We start from the raw sequence: 22,084 nt of genomic DNA on the forward strand, positions 1-22,084 counted from the left end.
TGAATAAAGTCATGACTTGAGCTTTTAACTTTGTCACAAGGAAAAAGTAACAGCTTTTATATTACTAGAACCTGATTTCTCTCTCTCCTCCAAACCAGAAGAAAACTTACCACAGGATGTATTGATTGTATCACGAAGTTCTGCATATTTCCACTTACTGAGATCATGCTTCTTAGTACCAGCGGCAGCTTTTGTGGCTTGAACTGAAGGACCCCTACAATTATTAAAAAAAAAAAAGTATCTCTTTTCAAGGTACAGATAGGTATGAAATAAGAAATATTACAACAGGAGGAATGGATTCCAAGATCGACACTGTAGCGTGCTCACAACGACAAAAACCAGCAGCAGCAGCAGGACTGAATTCAAAGGCAAAGTACCAAATTACTTTTAAGACTTCCAAAAGATTAAGGAAAAGTGAAAGTATCTTTTAGGACCAAAATTATTCTCTATGAATAATCTGATCAGTTGCCAAGAGATTAAAAGGAATTATCATTAATAGTTAATGCAAGATGACACATATTCTGCGTGTTTACCCTAACCCATGGTGATGTGCATTATTCTTGGTAAGAGTCAAGATGCAGAATACTGCTAACAAAGAGTGGCCACATACATTTTCAGTTCCATTAGAAAAACAGAAGAGGGGGAAAAGTAATTCTAAAGTAGACAAGAAGGGAGAAAAGGTGTTTCCTCTGCTGTTTAACAACTGGATTAGAACAAAATCCTTGTTCCAACACTAGAGAATATATTCCATGCCTCTCATAAAAGTCTCATTTGGGAGAAGAAATCAAATTAATTCTAATTAATGTTACAGTAGCTCTCTGAGAACAGCAATAGCTATTCTGGGGAGGGAAAAAAAAAAAAAAAATCACTGAGAGACCAAAAGACAAAGACCATTCTCAGAAGAAAGGCTGACTAATATAAGAGAGACCCACCCAGGAAGAGCATTTCTCAAAGGCAAAAGGTATTAATTACGTAAATAATGTGCAACACAGCCAACTGCAAATGCGAGTAAGAAACTATTACGAAAACATCCATCTTCTCTAAAAGTATGTATAAGGTACCAGCAAATATACACTACATGTACATGTATGAAGATAATCCTGACAAAAATACTTTCATTTGTTATTCTTACAAATGGCGTGGATAAGGAGTTAAAGGACTCTCCCTCTGGGACTGTGATCTTCTCATGGATTATCAAGACACAAATCAGGTTCAAAATGCTACAACTGTCGGTGAAAATCCGAACACTTTTAAACACCAAGGAACTCAGAACAGATGCATGACTTTGCCAACATCTGCTAATGCCTGAGAGTAAGATAGGAGGCAGACTAAATTATCTTTCAGTCTCTGAGAGGATTTGTTCCACAGGCCAGACAGAAGATCCTTAACAGGGGAGCAAAATACTTGATACAACAGGCTACATTAAAAATTCAGAAGAAAAAGAGACAGAAAACAGCTCTTTTCAGTTAAATGCTGTTTTTGCAATAACATCTTTGTGGGACTATTACATTATTACAGTGTTCAAAATGATATTCACTGGATTATAAAGTTTATTTTTCTGTAAAATCTAAAGGTCTCTGAAAAGAGACTGTAAATTGTTAATGTTACTTATTTTCCCTTTTTAGTTAACAGGATATGAATACATTTGCTATTGCAGAATGTCTCTATGTAGATATGAGAGTCCTGAAAGAGGAGATAACACAGCAAATGAATACCATTTGCAGGTTTCATGGAATAAATCTGTTTAACAATCTGTTTAACAAAATGCTCTTAACAGCAACTGAACCATCTCCACAAATGTAATTAACACTACAGAATCTTACTGTTTATTGCAGCATCAGTTTAATTCAGTCTACTCGTACTACTAATCTGAATCAACAATCAGCTTCCAGTTATGTATTGTACATCAGAAGTTTGACAAAGAAAATTCTCTTTGCCTTTTAATCAATACATAGCTCAGTGACGGTAAGTTTTCCCTACCCATAGTACTACACGTGATAGATGTAAAATAAATCATCAAAGAGAATATCTTCAAAATATATATATTAATATTGCATTATAAACAGCATGCCTGTAGGACATTAAAAGATTGTTGCTAAATGTAATTTCCGTTACCTGGTGTCTAACCTTCTTGAATCTTAATTTGCCAAATCCTGAGGATTTTCCATATTTAGCAACACTACCCACTGTTCTAAGAGTTGCTACATAATTTAGAGGAGCAGAACTAGGCCGTATGAGCTCTGGTTAACTAGTAATCTTTAAGAATGTTAATGCAATTGAACAGCTTGACCTTTCCATTACAGTGCTACTCTGCACTTAGGATCACCATTTTGTTTTCTTCATGATTTTAAGCGTAACAGTCTGGCAGTCAGTTTTCACTGCTCAATCTGACCATAACAGGTCATACATCAAAAAAAGGACAATTTCAAACTTAAAAATTCAGTCTCAAATCAAAAGTCTCCAGTCTATGGAAAGTGAAAATTTTTAGTCAAATAAGCATGCACTAAGAAGTACTGTATTTTTAGTTCTACTGACACACAGAACCTCTCATTTTGGTCAAAGTTTAGTGACTTCTTTTGCATATTAAGACTTGACCGGTGTCACTGAAACTATGTCAATATATGTGATACAATCTGGTCATCTATATTGGTCCAAATTAATTAAATACAACATTCTTCACTCCCATTTTTAAAATACTGCTACAATGAACAAATTTAGTTAACAGCTGTGTTCACAATTATCAGTATTATAACTAGAAAACACATCAACCATGTGAGATTGATAATCTTGAGACTATATAGACAGCACAGTGGCTTGTTTTACAGAGGATTTACTTTTAAAAACTCAAAGCAATTTGAGTTCCCAAGTAAGTTCCAGACAATGAATGTCAAAAGGCTGCTTCTGTCCTCAGGTTACAGAAAACATCTTCTAGTTACTCACTGAGGTGGAGGACACCATAACAATTCCTTGCAACAGAGAATGAGTCTTCTAATACAAACTAGTATGAGACTGTTACAGGAGAATTGCATTCAGACCTGAACCTGCATTTTCTCTTACTCCTGCACTGTGCATGAAGTCCTCCATTAGCATCTGAAAAAAATCTCAGATGGGGCTGGGCGGGGGGGGGGGGGGGGTTGTTTAGTGTTTTAGAGTGCTTTTTATACACTTAACAAGATAACTTTCAAAATTGTGTTTATTTGAATGGAATTACAACTGAACTTAGTATCTCATTAAAAGCTCCTAACAGTTACATTAACATTAGATAATTTTATTAATTAACACGGTGTTGAATTTGCAAAAATTCTTCTTGAAAAGATGTGGAGCCTAGTTTTGTATCATCCTCAGAAAAAGGGTGAAGAGAGAAGCAAGCTTGAGGAACATTATCTATCAAAATTATACAAAACCCCAGAATAGTTATCCACTGAGTTACTCTTATTCTTTCTTTACATAATCAATTAAAATAACAGAAAAATAATTACTGAAAAATCAGGTAATGATTGTTAACACAAAAGGTGTTGATATAGGAAATTTATCTGAAAAAATTGTTTATTAGCATTTAAAAATTAATTCCATTACTTTTCAATTATATTTCAACCCATTTCATGTGTAATTTCTTTTTACAAAATGATTAATTCAATTGGTGTTGTCTTTTCACCTACCTAGACAATATTTCTGACATTTCTGTGGCCATTTGTTCCCTATAAAAAAATTGATAAATAAGCATAAACCAAATATATTAAATAAAAATAGCCTTTATAACTGTAGTAGTCTCTTGACAACCAAACTGAAGCTAATTCAAGTGCAGAAAATAAACAGCTGCTAATTTTAAGTAATAACCATTCTCATTATATATAATATTTAGTCCTGATTTGTTGTTAAGAAGAAATAAATCATATAGGACAGTAAAAAATGGCTGGTATGCAGAAAAATTTACACTAATTATAATCATCTTTAAATGAACATTATTAGATTTATTAGTTTACTGTTAAATTGTATATTAGATATAAGCAAAGTAGGGGATATAAAGTATTACAAATTGCTTTGTATTTTACAGATTCAGTCTAATAAAGATTATTATAGGGGTATTAGTAAATGATATGAGGACAATATCAATTTCCTTTGAATTAATTAATGTTACATTATTTTCTATTAGAATATTCAAGATGAAAAAAAAAATATCATACGCAGTCATTTGCAGCTTTGTTTCATTGGCTCTGCAAACAGAAGATATTTATGTTAGTCTAGTTATTCCCTAATTAGCCTTCTAATAATCTGAAGGAGGAAAAGGTTGGTCATTGTATTATTCCCCCCCCAACACACACACACATCCTCTGATTTATCTTATGATTTTTTCTGATTATGGATTGTATATACTTTTTTCCTACATCTTTCTCATTCTGTCATGAGGGCAATATTGTTAGAAAAAGTAAAATTAAGATAGTTTGGAAAAATTTTTAATTCACAGCTGGAACTTTCCCTTTTTTATTATGCTTATGTTTTATATTTTAACATTAAGTTCAGATTTCTTTACTTATTTGTAAGTCAGTTGATTTCACCTTTTGAATCAAAGATTCAGAGACATGCTATTTATGGATTTTATGCGTAGATAAGCATATCACAAGAAATAACAACAATCCTCATTCAGCTGCTCCAGGAACAGGGCAGAGAGCTGCTTCATGCAGTCTGTTAAAAGACACTGGGAATTCAGTCTGACTACCATAACGAAGACCCACATGTACACACATGCAGCAGAGTGCCAGCATCAAATATGCTACAAATGAACACATTTGGATTGGTCCAACGAAACATACAGAACAGATAAATCATCTTCACTGAGGCTAGCTTATTTTAGTGCTACATACTGTATTATTTAATACATTGAAATAAGCCACAAAAAATTTTGCACAGATGAAAATAGATAAGGCCATTATTTAATTGTAACTTCTACTCAACTGTTAAACACTTCTGTTAAATTACACTTGTGTGCAGTAAATCCCTTATTACATGTGCTTCTCAATTTTGGATGAATAATAAAATTCTATGAATCCAGGAGAAGTCCAGCATATTCAGCACAGAATAATACAAATAAAAAAGCTGAAGCCGCTGCCAGAACAACATACCAGGCTTTTTTTCTTTGACAAATATCAATGAGTATATTTCTAAAAGAAACTACACCTATTTACACTCCTGTAAATATTTAGAAAAACTAAGGTAAATGAAGCAAGGTATCGAGGAGAAAAAAAAAATGAAACAGAGGCTGCCTATTTTCAAATACGCCAGTGCATAGCATCACAGGTTCCGTAAAAGTGGGCAAAACATGGGAGTTCCTTTGCAGTGGCACATAACTGCCTAAGCAGCTAAGAAGTTGCAGAGCTTACTATTTGCACTCCACAGGTAGTGCAGCACAATGGAAAATATCCCTTTGTTCATGCCAAAGCCTAAACCTAAAACACTTATTTGCAAATGTGACAGCACTGGAGAACCGGTGGCACTGTGCGAATTCAGCATAATGCACACATACTGCATCTTACTACACCAAGCTTTAATGGAAAGGGAAAATACACATAAAAGTCACAGTGATTTTAAGGTATGATAGAATATGGAGGTCTTGAATCCAGAAGATGGCAGAATACAACTTCAGTAGACTCTAGTAAAACGTTAATTGATATCAGTTAAACATAAGTCCTGAGGACTTGTTTTAATTAACTTGCACATTTTGTTCAAACCAATGATGAGATTTAACTTACAGAGAAGAATTTCAACACATCTTCCAGCTTCAAACCCATTCCTGCAGTTATATGGAAATTTTGCCCTTTAATTTCAGTAGAAGATACTGGGTTTTGGGCAAGGTTTTAGTTCGTTTTTAAATAAATCAGAACAAAATCAAATCAAAGCTGAAATTAACAGAATCTTCTTTTTTGGACATGTTTAACACTCTGGAAAGTTGGGGATGTCTAAAAACAGTCAGGAAGAAATTTTTTGCTAATGACCTAAAAAGAAGTCTCATATAAGCAGAAAAATCTCTCTACTATTTTTCCTAGGTTTATATCTCATCTTGCTCAAGCAAGGATTTACATTGCTGTGTTAACTTGTTCAGACCATTCTGTCCTTTCTAACCCTTCAGAGCAGAGTCTTCATTCTCCTACCACTTCACGGCAGAGGGAAACTGGCTGGTTAGCCTAAGCATCCATCCCTGGACTTCACGAGGAAGACCAATACCAGGATTGCCCTTGAGCAGTAGGAAGTACTGTGGAGATTAGAGCTTCGTTGACCCAGGAAAGTTATTGAATTCTCTGAGCCCTCCTCCTCCAAACCCTCTCTTCCTTCATATTTGAGAGGAGAAGTTTGCCAGGTTGCAACACTACAGTGACTTTGGGTTCATTTTCCACGTACTGTATTGCACCAAAATCCAAATAGGGAAAACGTGAAAAATCTCCAGAATGATGCCTGTAAAGCGCTTAGCTTGGACATCCAGCTGAACAGCTTAAAGTCATATCTGAGATAATATGATAGCTATTGTATGATAAACAAGAGCAAAAACACTGATAATTTTAGCAGCAGTGTTTACAAATTAATATGGTACATGACACAAAAATTACCTAGGTATGTCATACAGAGATGCAGTTATTAAAAAAGTACGCATCTAAATAAAATTCTGAGTAGCAAACAGAGAATATTTAAGAGCTTGAATCATGTGGAAACACTCATTTATGAAGGGCTTTTGCATCATCTAACAAGCCAATGGCACAATCATGTTGGTAAGCCCCTAAAAACAATCTGATCAGTAAATACTATTTTTTTTTACATTCATGCCAAATTCTCAACTAAGCTTTTCACAATATTCCTGCAGCACTCTTGATACAGGAAGTCAAAAGCCCTGATTCACTTTTCATTGAACCCCAATTAATGTATGGAGCCTTTAGAAACTGCCCAGGTGGGACAGTGAAACTTCATTAAACCACATGTGTATTTACAAGTATAAGTGTGTGTGTGTGTGTGTGTGTGTATACACGCGCACCTGTGTGTTTAATATATAAATATACACATATTATATAAATCTTGATCATACTTGAACTAAGTAATCTGAAATCAGAACTACTCATATAAAAACAAAAGAAAACTCCTTTTTGTGAGCTTATAACTGCCAAAAAACATAAATATCTTTCTGTGTTAGCACCTAAGGAGAACTGCATTAAGAACATATCCTAAAAATAACTTCTGGGGAGAAACAAAGGCACACCACCACACAGTCAGAATATGCATCAATTATATGTATATTTGCTGGCTATAGAGCTTCTGTGGATTCACCCTTTAAACATAAAGGGGTCATGCTTTGCAGGCAATATGGATCTGCACACCAAAAGTCAAGCACTGACTCATTGGAAAGTTCAAACAAAACAACAACAGAAAATATTTAAGAAAATGCTTAATTTTCAAGCCCATAGCCTTTCTGCGTTATAAAAACTTACCAGTCAGGATAGGGAAATAAATATTATTTCTGCCTTAAAAGAGGGCATCTTAGTTGAAAATAAATAAATTGGTAATATACAACTGCAATCATCAAGTATTAGAAAGGCTACATTTTATTCCTGCTAACCACTGAAAAAATTCCGGCCCCTACTTTAAATGGGTCATAAAATCGTAATTCAAATCAGTTGCCATCCTCACCAGGATTCAAGAAGAGAAAAAGAAACGGACTGAGGTTTTGTTTTTTTCAACATGATGCTTTCCCACAGAACTGGAGTCATATTCACATATATCTAAATTACTGATGTAGCAAGATGCACAATGGAAAAACTATTTCTCAGCAGAAACAAGCAGTTTTTAACAAATTTGACAAGTTAATTTGAAAAAAATATTCTAATATGTTAACTTGAAAGGTTTTTTTAGTTAATACATAAACACATAAAACAAACGAGAGCTTAGTATTCTCAAGAGAAATCAGCTAAGGAAAAGAAAAAGCAGAGATTTAAAAGTATTAAGCCCCATACCTCCGCAATCCTAAATCAAGCTGTGCCTCATCACTGATGAGTTCTGCCTCAGTCTGGGCAATTCTCATTGCAAGTTCACAATCACGACGTTCCTGTTCAAGGACTGCTTGGTGCTGGGTTTCTTCTTCACGTTCTCTAGCTAGCTGAGCCTCAATTTCAGCCTGTTTTATAAAACCAAAACTTTAATCTTATCCAATCAAAAACAAAATGTTACTTAAGCAAATGGTTAGAAAGATGTGCAAAAAAGTACATTTATAGCTTACATGCCAAATTTACAAAATTAAAAAAGTAACAGGAATAGTTCTTAAATTGATTCAAGAAAAATACAAGAGCTACAGATTGCATCTTGCTTCTCATAGTTTATCAGATGATTAGAACTCATCACTTGAATTACTTACTCAAATTAAAATGTCAATCAATCACTCCTATATAAAAAACACATCACGTTTTTCCTCAACTATTTTACTAATCATGAAAATTAGATTTGAGAAATCTTTAGAATTAATAAAACTCAGATGACACACAGCAGTATGGTTAGTCCTCCATAGCCCTAACACAGTATTTCCTTTGTATTCTGCATTTGGCATTTATAGGACCTAGCAATAAGTATTATTTTGCATATAGGTCTGTGGTTCATTTTGAAAGGGGATCAGGATGAACGCTTTAGACCTGATCTGTCCCCAAATTTAAGTAAACGGCAAAATTCTGACTTACTGCAGTGAGGAAACAATCCAGATATGTTGCCTCTGCAGAGCAAAGCCACAATTCCGCCTTACCATCATTATTTAACAAAGAAGGGTCTTGCACACACAACAAGTAAAATTTGAGCATTCAATGCAAACTTCTGAAAGTCATACATGCCAACTTTAAGCAATGCCTTTCTTGGTGCCCAAAAGTCAACAAAACAAAGCCACTCCCACTGGTCATCGTGAATTTGCATCAGCAAAGCAATGCAGTAACACCAGAGACTTTCTCTGTGAAGCCTAGATTAGCTAATAGTATCAACCACCAAAAGGAGAGATAATGAATAACTGTATGTAGAACTGTATGTAGAACTGTATGTAGAACTGTATGTAGAACTGTATGTAGAACTGTATGTAGAAGAAAGAAATGCCCTACAGAATTACATATCTGCTTTTTATCCAGAATGCAGTAAGTGTTTCTAAGTAAAAGTGTAATTACATCCTGCACTGCAGATATGCACATTTCAGAAACAAAGAAATATAAATAAAAGCTAGCCTTAAAAATGCATATAGGACTGGCAGACCAAGTTTTTAAAACTTCTGGTAGTAGTCCATCTTCTTTCCTCAGCAGACACAGTTTAATCCATTTAAACTGTTCCTGAATGAAAACTTCTATGAATTTCTCCCAAAATACTAGGAACTTCTGAAATAGTCTCTGAACAATGATTTGAAGACTAGCAGCTAACTTTTTATACCTAATTTCTATAAACTGATGTTGCTTACTATCGTGACACAGGTGATAGACACGGTAACACAAGAAAGATCCATTTTTGGTCAAAGTTAGGATATAACCTCTAAGTTAGTTCCAGCCACTTAATTCGTAACAAGGGTACAAAAACCAACTTGGAAACTCAGGAAATACAATCTTTAGGACTTGATTAAATCATGGTACAGGGAGGGCATCATTTAGGGCTTGCAAGCAATCTTCATTGATTTTTACAGACACTATGCCTAACCACATAGTTACAACCAAAATACTTCATTGCTTTTAGATTCAGAATACAGAGAGCTCATTTTTCATACACAATAAATGCTCCTCTCTCTTCCTCTACTTTCCTTTCAGCCCAAGCCCACTGCAGCCTAGGTTAAAGGTTATTTCTCTACACTAAACAGGTACTTCCTCATCTTGAAACATTTGCACTAGAAACTGAGCAAAATTGAATCACTTGAAGGTATTTCAATTAAAATAATTTCCATATTCTTCATGGCGGTATCATGATTAGTCATGATCATATAGCATATGAAGTATTATCAGAAGCTTAATTCATATGACTCTGTGCAATACCACTCTGGACAGAAAACTGCAAAATATGTGAGTTTTAGCAACACCTCCCCAAATCAAAACACTGAACAGAGACCTAAATGACAAATGTTTCTTTTTCATTGAAAATATTTAGTTAACACCTCCTGTTCCTAAAAATTATTCCTTTATTTACCAGTTCAACTTACTACAATAGCCTAATTTCCATCACAAATCTAGTATGATCCCACTCTACAAATGTTTTCCTTGATGCATGTAGTGCAATTGTGCTCACAACAATTCCATCACCCTCAACACCCAGCTTCAATATAAGTTATCAGAAAGAATAAGAAATGGGCTCTGAAAGATCATCTCCAGGTCGGATTGTATCTCCATTTCTTTTTCATCTCAGTTCTATTACAGCCTTCCATATCACTTTATTTTTATGTTGTGGAAGCTCTTCAACTCTACTAAATGCCTTTAAATCCAGGATTGAGCTCTTAATCACAGAATCACAGATGGTTGAGGCTGGAAAGAATCTCTGGAGATCATTTAGCACAATCCCTACTCAAAGCAGGATCAGCTAGAGAGCACTGCACAACACCATGTCCAGTCAGGTTTTGAGTATCTTCAAGGACAGAGACGCCACAACCTCTCTGGGCAACCATTCCAGTGTTCAATCACCCTCACAATAAAAATGTTTCTTCTTATATTTAAATGTGTTTTCCAGTATTTCAATTTGTGCCCATTGCCTCTCATCCTGTCACTGGGCATGCCTGAGAAAAAAGTCTGGCTTCATCTTCTTTACTTCCCTCCCATTAGGTATTTATACACATCAGTGAGATCCCCCCTGAGCAAGCTTTTCTCCAACATAAACAGTCCCAAGTTCTACCAGTGTCCCCTTCTATCTCAGACGTTCCAGTCCCTTAATCATCTTCATGGTCCTTTGGAGGAATTGCTCCAGTATGTCCATGTCCCTCTTATACCGGGGAGCCCTAAACTTGACACAGCACTCCAGATGTGGCCTCACCGGTAACAATTACAGGGGAAGAATCACCTCTGTCAACCTGCTGGCAATGTTCTTCCTTATGCACCACTGGCCTTCTTGGCTTCAAAGACACACTGCCGGCTCATGTCCAACTGGTTGTCCACCAGGACTCCCAGGGCCTTTTCTGCAAAGCTGCTCTCCAGCTGGTCAGCCTTTAGCCTGTACTGGTGCACAGGGTTTTTCCTACCCGGGGGCAGGTATCTGCACTTCCCTTTGTTGAACTTCATGGGATCCTTGCCAGCCCGCTTCTCCAGTCTGTCACAATCCCTCTGAATGACAGCTCAACCATCTAGTGTATCAGCCACTCTTCCCAGTTTTGTATCATCTGCAAGCTTGCTGAGGTGGCACTCTGTCCCATCATCTAGGTCATTAGCAAAGATGCGAGTACTGGACCCAGCATCAACCCCTGAGTGGCTGGCCTCTAGCTGGACTTCGCGCTGCTCATCGCAATCCTTTTAGCCCAACAGTTCAGCCCATTTTCAGCCTGCCTCACTGCCCACTTATCTAGCCCATACTTTCATCAGTTTGTCTACAAGGATGTTATGGGAGACAGTGTCAAAAGCCTTGCTAAAGTTAAGGTAAACAACATCCACTGCTCTCCCCTCATCCACCAGCCAGTTATCTCTTCATAGAGGACTATCAGGTTTGTCAGGCATGATCTCCCCTTCATAAATCCATGCTGACTATTCCCAAACACCTTCTTGACCTTCCCATGTTTGAAAATGGTTTCCAGGGAGATTCACTCCATCACCTCCCCATGGACTGAGGTGAGGCTGATCGGCCTGCAGTTCCCTGGATCCTCCTCCTTGCCCTTCAGGAAGACAGTCTTCCAGTCCTCAGGAACCTCTCCCAACCACCATAACCTTTCAAAGATAATTGAGAGTGGCCTTGTAATGACACCAGGCAGCTCCCTCAGCACTCAGGGGTGCATCCCGTCAGGTCTTGTGGACTTGTGTATGTCCAGTGTGTTTACATGTTCCCTCACCTGATCTCCTCCACTGAAGGTAACTCTTCCTTGCTTCACACTTTCCCACAGGTCCCAGGGACCTGGGATTCCTACAGACTGGTCTTACCAGTAAAGACTGAGGCAAAAAAAAAAAAAACAAAAAACAAAAAACAAAAAAAAAACCTTTTTTTTTTTTTTTTTTTTTTTACAATGTTACTTTACTTGTCCCTTTATTTTCTTTACCTTTAACACCATAGGATGCCAAACAGTGATTTCTAAAATGTCTGATTTTGCTGTTTATTCCTACTCAGTCATGTCAACAAATACTGCCAAAAGAATTTTCAGGAACATTAATACTTTCTTAAACTACCTTTTGGCCCCTTCTCTCTTGTGTCTCAGACAAAATATACAACCTTGATACAGATAACTGTCCAGCTCCTGCCAACAGGCCTCTCATTCACACACGCATCCCTTCTTATCTGACAACAGAATTTACTTAACATAGTTTTTCTATTTTTGTAGTTACAATTAAATAAAATTACATAGTACTATTTCTAGATAGATTATATTAAACATGCCAAATACAACACTGCCATATGATTTTGAGATCCACTTATAAAATGAAGCTATTAGACTCAGTAGTTTCAGGTGGAAAATGTTAAGTTGTGGAAAAGATTTTTTTGGAAAGCACAGTTAAAACATTACCTGAATATGCTTTTCTTCCTCTTCCCTCTTTTTCCTCTCTTCCTCTTCCTGTTTTCTCTTTGCCTCAATCTCAGATTTCCTATTACAAGAGCAGGGGAGGAAAGGGGGAAGATGAAAAAACTTTCAATAATTATATTATGATGCAAGTGAACATGAAATAAGAAAGCATCTTCCACAAAATTAAATAGTAATCCAGAAGTCAGTACAGTCCTTATGACAAGGCACTATGTGTAAAGTCAAGAAACTTTCCAAGTCTGACTGTATTCCCAGTTGCTTCATATCTTCTCTTCCATACTCTCTTCTGACTATACCTACAATATAAACCCTTATGAAAAAATGTTTTTTACACAGTGCATAGCACACCAGGAGTACAATCTGTATTATTCTCTTTTGGCACAGGAATATTAAACACAAGCTGATTAAAATGCCTTTCCTATTCGCTTCTCATTCCAAAAGTAGCAACTTATTCAACACTAACAAACGTCTTTCCTCTTCTTCCTTCCTTCGGCGTTGCTCCTCCTCTTCACGTCTCTTTCTTTCTTTTTCCATTTCCTCCTGGATGCGTCGCAGCCTCTCTGCTTCTTCCTCTTGCTGTTTCTTTTCCTGTAGTGCACTCAGAAGATGCTCAGAGCTTCTAACTAGAGCATCATATTCTTTCTGTATCTGTTCTCTTGTCATTATAGTGGTCTGCAAAATGAAATAGTAAGAAGGGATAATATTCCTTTAAGTTTGTACTTCATCTTTAAAAATTATATGAAGTGCTACGAAAGCACTGAGCACTGTAACTAAAATATATATATGAGGGAGCGGGGGAAGAGGAACCTTAAGCAAGTCCTTCATTTCCTTTCTAAAATCCTGCGGATACATTACTTTCTTCTTTCATTTAAAGCCATAGAAAGCAGTCTCCATTTTTGTCACTGACACTGGACAGGACTTCACTTTAAAACCTGCCTTCACTTTTGAAACCTGCCGTTTTTAAGCAACAGAAATTAATCCTTACCATTCTGAGAACTAGGAGCTTCCTATGTGCATTCTGTGTCATGTCCTTAGCTTCTGTAGTGGTTACTTAACAGTTCCACCTTATATATGGTAGCACAGAATAGTTTTAGATCTCTTATTATGCTAGCACCCATGGTAAAAATATTGGGCCACAATACAAAACATTTAAAAATATTTTAAAAATGAGTAGCAAATAACATGATGAAAATATTTAATAAAGCAATACCCTTTGTTACATATATTTTCAAATCTCACTGACAGATATAACAATTTCATTTTCTGTTTTCCTTTACTCTTCGTGCTGAGGCGTACAAAGAAAAAAAAAAGACAATAAGCACGTGTGACATGGGGTGTTTGGTGACCTTTTTTGAGGCTATCTCATACTAATAGTCAACTTGCCTTATTTCTATTAGAGAAGGGAGCTATAAATTTTAACTGCTTTAAAACCCAGCACATTATCTTATTATTAGCTACCATCTTTTCAACAAGAGATTTTAAATAGCAAAATCTGAATACAGTACACTAGAGAAGGTTATAATATGGCCTAGAACATAAAACTCAACACACTAAAATCCTTCTACCATTAATAAATTTCAGTATGCTTTCATTTTGCCTCTGTGCTCTTGTGATAAGGGATCAAGGACTATGGACCTCAAAGCAAATTCAGCAAGCTGAACTCTCTTTACTACCAGCTCTGAAAAAAAAAAAAAAAGAGACATAACCAGAATATGAATCTCACCACTATGTTTGTTGTTTAATGTTTGTAAGTTTCAGCCCTGATTAATTTAAAATACTGCCAATACGCATCACTAAGAATAAAGGCAACAACCAAATTATTAACACCACAGCCTCACAATGTCACCACACATTGAAACATAGATGTATGCCCCCAATTTCATGATTCATTTCAGCTACATTCACAAATAACTTTAAATAGGATTTAGAAGTGCCCAGTGCCTCTGAAAAATGAGACCTCTGACATAAATGTCTACAGGAAGCCATTTAAATACAAAATCTTTGTCCAAAGTACTTCCTATTAAAAAGAAAAAAAAAAGAAATAATGTTGGCCTTCTATTTGAGATTAAGTTTTAAGAGATTTCAGTAATAAGAAGCCATTTCTCTGGTTAATATCATACCTTAATTTTGGTCATTGAAGCATCAATAGAATATTCCAGCTCCTTGACCTGCTTGCTTGTCTCTGCCTTCCCCTCCTTCAGAGCACTTACTACTTCATTAAACTTATCAAGTCTCTTTTTCAGTGTACGCACTTTTATCAGACCATCAATGCTGTGAATGGAAGACAGTTTATTGTATCTTCAGATTATTTTACAATTATGATTTTACAATGGGGTCATTAGACCCCATAGAAAATAAAAGTCTGGGGAAAGAGAGTCCAGAAAAGCTTGCAGCTTCTTAAAGAAACAATACTGAAGGCCAAATTATAACTCTACAGAGGCAGTTTAGAAAGAAAGAAATCACTGAACAGGAATTCAGAAAAAACAACATACAAAAAGTAGAAACTAAATCAAATCATTAAAGATGAGCATAGAAGAACAGCATAAACATTTAGGGAAATGATCAGAAACACTAAGGTACAAAATGAAATGTAACTATCAAAGGATGTAAAAGAAAACATTTTATAAGAACCCCAGTAATGAAGAACAAAGAGTGTTGGGTCTCTATCAAAGAACAATAATGTCAGGAGTGCTTAATGGCCAAAGTTTTTTCCATCAGTATTCCATACAATCAGATTAAAGCTAACGGAGTTACTTAACTTCAAGAGGAAAAGAGAGACAGAGAGAGAGAACACACAATTATTGCTCAGATGTGGAAGAAAGGAGGCCTACAGAGGAAAGTGAGAATGAGTAAAGGACAAAAAGTCCTGAATCACATATGGAAAGACTCAGCTCTGTTCTTAGGAACCCTTAGTTATCACTGGAGAATTCTACAAACAAGTTAAACATCTCTTAGGAAAGGTTCAGATTTACTTGATTCATCCTTGGGAAAGAGAGGTGGAAGGCAGCACCCCTCAAAGCCCCTTTCACTCATACATCATTCTATGACTTTGTATACATTTAGTTAAGCATAGTAAATCTCTTATTTACGTTCAGAAGAAACTGTTTTAAAAACAGACATTTTCTTCAATCAAGGAATAACCTCTTACCGTGGTTTGTGCTTTCTCTTGCAAAGCCACATTCGAATAGTCTTTTGTATTTTAATGCAGGCACTGGCTCGATATTTTATCTTGTTTTTCACTGTAACACACAAAAGACTGACTGAGTCTCAATGGTTTGAACAATTTAACAGAACTCCTATATTTCCTCTATTACTCACACACTTGATAGGCTCAAACTTGTATGTAGACGATACGTGCTTAAGAGCTAGGTCCATTAAGTCACAGTAGACAACAGAATTCAGTCTTGAGTTAGGCATACAGGCATCTTTAATGAACCACCTCACCAGTACCAAACTATTCCACACTGCCTTGCTCCTACTCAGCACAGTGAGCAGAGCAGGCTGAGCATTTAGAAAGCATGTATCAGTAGTGACTGGCACTCTCCAATCCGCAGTAACTCCTGGAATGGAGACATTTGCCCCATGATTCATATCAGTGCTTCTGAATGTGCTGTTACTGCCTGGATGTTAATAATCTCTGTGCAGGCAATTCCCCGAAGCTCAACTAAATGACTCTATATTGTCAGCTCAGAGCTGAAACTGCTGCTCTTTCCTGCCAACGTCGAGGTGCCTCCCCAAGACCTTTAATCGCTAGCTATTTCAGCGCAAGTGTTTACCAGGGCTTCAGGAAGCATCTAAGCAGCCTGGACACAGGAGGTTGGAAAATACAGCCCACCACATCACCACTTTTACAAACCTCTGCTTTAAGCCCTCCTATATTTACCTAACACAAACTATGAGAAATCTCACCAGTCTTGAAAGGAACTACTCAGAATTTACCATGTCAGCATCTGTTATATATGACCACGGCCACATTTCAAGATGATGGTAACTGCTTTGCTATACTGCTAACAAACATTTTATTAAAATATAAAATACATACATTTAATCACTGAGAGAGAACACCACTGAACTTTTTTCCAGCGACTGCAGATAAGCCAGTGATTGACTCGTTTAACTAGCTCTGCTAAATGATCCGGATCCGACTTCATTATCTGATCAAACTCTGCAAACTAAGTACAAAACCAGTTTTACAAATGAGGAGAACAGAAAGTGTTAGACATTATTTAAGAGCAAGTTGAGTAAAATATATGTAATGTAAACAGAACACTGAACTGTACATTACCATTATATCCACTCAATTAATTCAAGACAAGAAGGTATGTATCTGGCATAACTTTAGTTATAACTTTGATGATAACAGAAATGACTTATTTTTTAATTGATGTGAAATGCTTAAGATTTTGAATAACCCAACCATTTACTAATCATTAAAAATAAAAATGTATAGACAATATTTTAAGGAATGATTTGGTACTCTACTTCCTAAATAATTGCTCTGAAGTTCCATAACTTTAAGATACCTCAAATTCTGCATTTGGTGAAAAATTAAAGCCCTGAAAACATTGCTCAACTTTTTAAATCTTCATATAAGAGTCTAACTAAAGGCAAACTCTTCTGAAAATCCTGCATTTCCACTTACGGATAATTATGACAGTTAAGACACTGTTCTGTGCCTATGATGAAGGTTCCTTTCCAGTCACAACAGCTCCCTACTTCTTCTTCTTTCTCTGTCCTAGCAACAGCAGTGCTCATGATCATAGGAAGAGCTTTCAGCTATAAATACCTTTTAGTGGAAAGTGTTTATTTCTTTCCTCTGACTTGCTCTTTTTAGTAGTCCTAAATAGATTTCTAAGTGACTTGTAGAACATGGGGGAAACTTGTGAAATACAAAGCCACAAATATTGCTTCAGAAATACAGCACTTCTAGCAACAAAACTATGAAGACAGTTATGATTTTTTTTCCATAGAAAATGATCAATATTTACAAAAGACTCTGAGCAACATCACCTAAGTTGGTCCTACTTTAAGCAAAGTGTTGACCAAATGACCTTCAGAGGTCCCTTCCAATGTCAATTATTCTTTGATTCACATTCATGAGCTCCAAATGGAAAAAGAAAGAGACACATTACCTTGCCAGGTCTAAAAAACACCTTGGTTAACCCAAATTTGTAATCATTTTCATTCAATCCTAAGGCTTTAAATAGTGCCTGAAACAAAGAAAAAAAAACAAATTTGGCTTATCTTTCTCCTCCAAAAAACATAAAAGACAAAAAATACACACAAATATATTTTCTGCCCTTGATGGTATGGCAGAAGAATTAATTTCTAACTTACCTTGCAAAAGAGCCTAGGATCCAATCGAGCCAATTTTTCAGGCAAGTATTTCTTGTACATATTATATAGTTCATGAAATGATGCTCGTGAAGGGAAACCGCCTTGCATTAAGTCCAAAACAGACACCATTCCTATATTCATAGGAACACACACACAAAAGTTGGTACTAGTAAAATGTAAATAAAGCAATGATTTTTATGATAACCAGTAGTTCACGACAAAGCCTCACAAACATTGTTCAGAATCCAATCCATAAAGTTCATCACAGATTAGACCAAGCCTCTAGCATTTCTTGATCATGTGATCACTCACAAAGAGTTACGAACAGGTGAGAGAGGTCCATTATGACTTTCTCCCTATTTAGACAGGTAAGTAACACCCAAACATGAAGAGCATTTTTTTTCCCAGTCATTCTGCTAAATATTTTTTTCTTTTTAGCAGACTTGAGATTTTGCAATTCTGTCTTAAAAAAGGAAAAACCATGTCCAGTATGGCTCTCCTTTTTATCGCGTCAATATTTGTGAGATGCGGTACAGATGCAGTGCCTGATACAAGTGCACTTTTAGAACATTTTGTGTACTTGCAGTACTAGATGTCAGTTGGAAAGATGTAATTTTAATTCCCCAAACAGTGCTTCTACATTTCAGCTATAACTAGGGCATCAGTAGAGCACAAAGTCAGGAAATGGTTCAAATTACTTCAAGAAGCACAGACCATGCTAGGTTTTGCCCATTCCTCTACATAGCTCCAGCAACAGATTTTGTACATCAGTTTCTAAGTTTACTGTTAACTCATGGTTGCCGTCTCTAACCTTCATAATTTGCAGACTTGTTTTTAATGATTTGATTTGTTTCCACTAAGTCTTTCTTAAAAAATATATATATATATGCACATACATATATATATAGTATTAATTCTTACTTTTTTAACATTATATATCTTTTTTTTTTTTTTTTTTTTTACTAGATTGAACTTCATTTACTGTTGCTAAAGTAGCACACACAGAAAAGTAAACTTGTAAGATTATTATAAAACATTACAATTGTTACAGTGGAAAATAAAAGAAGTTCATTTCTTACTTTCTCCTCTCTTTGACATGCCAAATGCTATTAACCTGAAGAAACCTACTACTAATAATGTTAATGGAATCCTAATTGCCAAAAAGTTGTTAAGCATTTGTGATTATAACGTGATATGATAAATACATGGTGGCTTGCCAAAACACCAGCTGCAAAACCTGGAAATGTCTCTTGACTTCCAAAAGTGAAAAAAGTAAACACAAGTTACCAAAAGGACAAGAATACTAGAAGGAAAAACATAGGAAGGGAAAAAAATAAATATCAAAATATGTTGGTGAATAAGCACCGTATGAAGAATGACGTGACACAATACCAACAAGCATTCTAACAACCTAGCAAGCCATTCAGGCTGCTGCTCAGTGGGGCAAAAAAAGACTGCTAATACTTGTCCTTTAAAATAAAGCTATAAAATTTGAAAGCACCTAGCATTTCAAGAACAACGAAAATGTAGCCTCACATTACCACTGTAGTACACAAAACAACAGGAAAGACTATGCGGAAATGCCATTGTTGGAAGCTTAGATCCAAATCAAATTAACAGTGGTATAAAGTAATTTTTAAAAAGTAAAATGGGACTTATTTGATTCTGTTATAGAAGGAAATGGAAGAAAACAGATTTGTTTCAACAATTAGATACCCCAGCTAATACTGACTGTCTCTAAATGCACAAGTGAGTTTCTAACACTTCAATTGCCGCAGGAATTCAAAGGAATTCTGTTGTTCTGGACTGAGCTGCTGCCCCAGCAACATTGTGGGCAAAACACTGAGACATGGATTCAGCTCCAGATTAAGAAATCTAAATTTAAGTACCAATACATGGCTCCTTACTGTGTCTATACTCTCATTAAAATCAATTCAGAAATGGTTGATGGAGATTAAAGCAACTCTGCTTGCAAATAAGAGGTCTTATGGCTGTTCATATGAATCACTTCCTAGGCTGCATTAACTAAATCTCTTTTGACTAAAATGGGAGCCTCAGTTACTGAGAATCGAAATTAGTTAGTGCTTGAAAGACATAAATAACTGACCTTCTAGAAAGCAACAGTTCAAGTTAGGAAACATACTGTTTCCATTTCACATATTTCAAATTTAGGTCAATCTACAAAGCTCGAAATAATAAATGGGGGGGGAGGGGGGATATCAGATGCATACATTACCTGAACACTGAAGCTGAGAGAGGATCTGTCCCCCTTCAAAATGGTGACTTGTCATCTTTAAATTGGGTTTGATGCAGCGAATAAAACTAGACCCCTATTGTCAAAAGGGCAAGTTAGCAGAATCTATATATTTTTAAACCTCCTGAAATTACTTCAGTAATTCTTAAATAACTGTTAAGAAAAAAGTAAAATAACAGATTTCTAAAAAGAGAAAATTTGACATCATTTTTCTTGTTAGAGCCAGTTTGCATTCTAATTTTGTCTTGACATAACTGATCTCAATGCTCAAGCTATTAATTGGAACCTCAACTTTTGAGTTTTCACTCAACTCCTCTTCTTACCATTAAAACAATCTAATTATGATGTACAGCTCTAGTTTCTACTACACTCATCATCTTCACAGCCACATCAGCTAAATATCTCAGTCCTCCAGAGTTCACATCACAGGGGACATCCTTCCAACCTCCTGACGCTGGAATCATGGCAGTTAAACTTGACTTTTCTTCTAACTGACTTTTTCCAGTTTCCTTTGCCTCATGGCTTCACTTTCCCTTCCTCCATTTGTTGTTCCAACCTGCTCTTCTCTTATCACCATATATACTTTCTTTACAATTTCAACCACTGCTTTCTCTGATTATTTCACAATCCCTCTTTAAGGGAGGACTTTTTTTTTTTTAATCATCATCTAGTTACTCAGTTTTTCCTATAATAGGCAGCTAATGAAATCCTATCCTATATACAAAAACAAAACTGGGACTAAGAAAACATAATTCTACTCCTGGTTTGAATGTTTTGAGAGTGTTTTGTACCCATTCTCTCCCCTTGGAGTCAGAAAGGGCCTGCCAAAGACAGCTCTATATTAATGATACATCTCTAACCATTGGTTAGCTAAACTCAGAGTGGCCACACTCCTTTTCGTTGGACTGACTCTCAGTTTCATGCTGTTCTGAGGTGAAGGACATTATCTCCCTTTCAGACCAGCCTCACAAGTACAGCGAGGTCTGAATGCTGGCTACATTCCGGCACCTGTCCCATTCATTTGGCAGGTTTTTTTTCTGCCAGAGCATAATCTCTGAGAGAAATAACAAGAATGTATTCTCACAAATGCATCTTCTAAAATAAATAAATAAATAAATAAATGATTAGCTGAATTACAGGGAGAATTCCACAAGCTATCAAATCATATCAGCTAAATGAGTAAATACTCATTCGGTAGAATCAGGCTCTTTGACCATCTGTGCATCTGCAGCCTATCACAAAAAGGAGTTAAAACATCTTAGTTTAAACTACCTTATGGAATGTGAAAACAGAAGTTATTAATATATTGCCTATCTTACTTTTAAATAAAACTCTAAATCTTCTGCAGATTAGTCAATGATAAGCAGTGAAAGGAAGAAAGTGAAACTAACAGAAAAGGAGATTGCAGCCTGGATAGATTTAAGTAGAATACAATATTGTTTACTTAAAACCGCGTAACTTTTGTTCAACAACAAAATTTTCAGTTTTTTCCCCCCCAAAAAATTAACTCAATATTCATTAGCTGCACAGCAAGACACTTCACATAACTGCAGACTCTGAAGTTATTTTTTATCACTAGACATCTACTTTAAGCTAAATTGTTGAGATAACTGATTAGAATTTATGTGAGAAGCACTGGAAAGAGAAAATGATGAACCTGCATCTGTATTTATACTTACAGTACTGTGAAGCTTCTCAAGAAGCAAATTTAACTGAGTCTGCAAAAGAAAACAGGTATTTCAAAAGACTGACATAGAATAACTTACCATGATAACTACAAAAGCAGACACACAGTACAGTGATAT

The 22,084-nt window shown here is 35.9% G+C and overlaps 1 protein-coding gene across 1 annotated transcript in view; it reads right to left on the minus strand.

Moving 5' to 3' along the window:
* The window catches only part of MYO6 (myosin VI), a 130,562-nt gene that overhangs the window by 11,206 nt on the left and 97,272 nt on the right, over window positions 1-22,084 (minus strand). Inside the window, exons 19-29 of the mRNA XM_067294094.1 lie at window positions 21,959-21,997; window positions 20,262-20,355; window positions 18,026-18,156; window positions 17,821-17,898; window positions 16,731-16,860; window positions 15,837-15,927; window positions 14,809-14,959; window positions 13,152-13,360; window positions 12,674-12,752; window positions 7,992-8,152; window positions 111-214 (exon numbers count right to left, since the gene is read on the minus strand). Of these exons, the coding sequence (XP_067150195.1) occupies window positions 111-214; window positions 7,992-8,152; window positions 12,674-12,752; window positions 13,152-13,360; window positions 14,809-14,959; window positions 15,837-15,927; window positions 16,731-16,860; window positions 17,821-17,898; window positions 18,026-18,156; window positions 20,262-20,355; window positions 21,959-21,997 (1,267 nt within the window). The remainder of the gene's footprint in view (window positions 1-110; window positions 215-7,991; window positions 8,153-12,673; window positions 12,753-13,151; window positions 13,361-14,808; window positions 14,960-15,836; window positions 15,928-16,730; window positions 16,861-17,820; window positions 17,899-18,025; window positions 18,157-20,261; window positions 20,356-21,958; window positions 21,998-22,084) is intronic.

The sequence above is a fragment of the Apteryx mantelli genome, chromosome 3, assembly GCF_036417845.1.
Source record: "Apteryx mantelli isolate bAptMan1 chromosome 3, bAptMan1.hap1, whole genome shotgun sequence".
In the NCBI taxonomy this organism is placed as follows: domain Eukaryota; kingdom Metazoa; phylum Chordata; class Aves; order Apterygiformes; family Apterygidae; genus Apteryx; species Apteryx mantelli.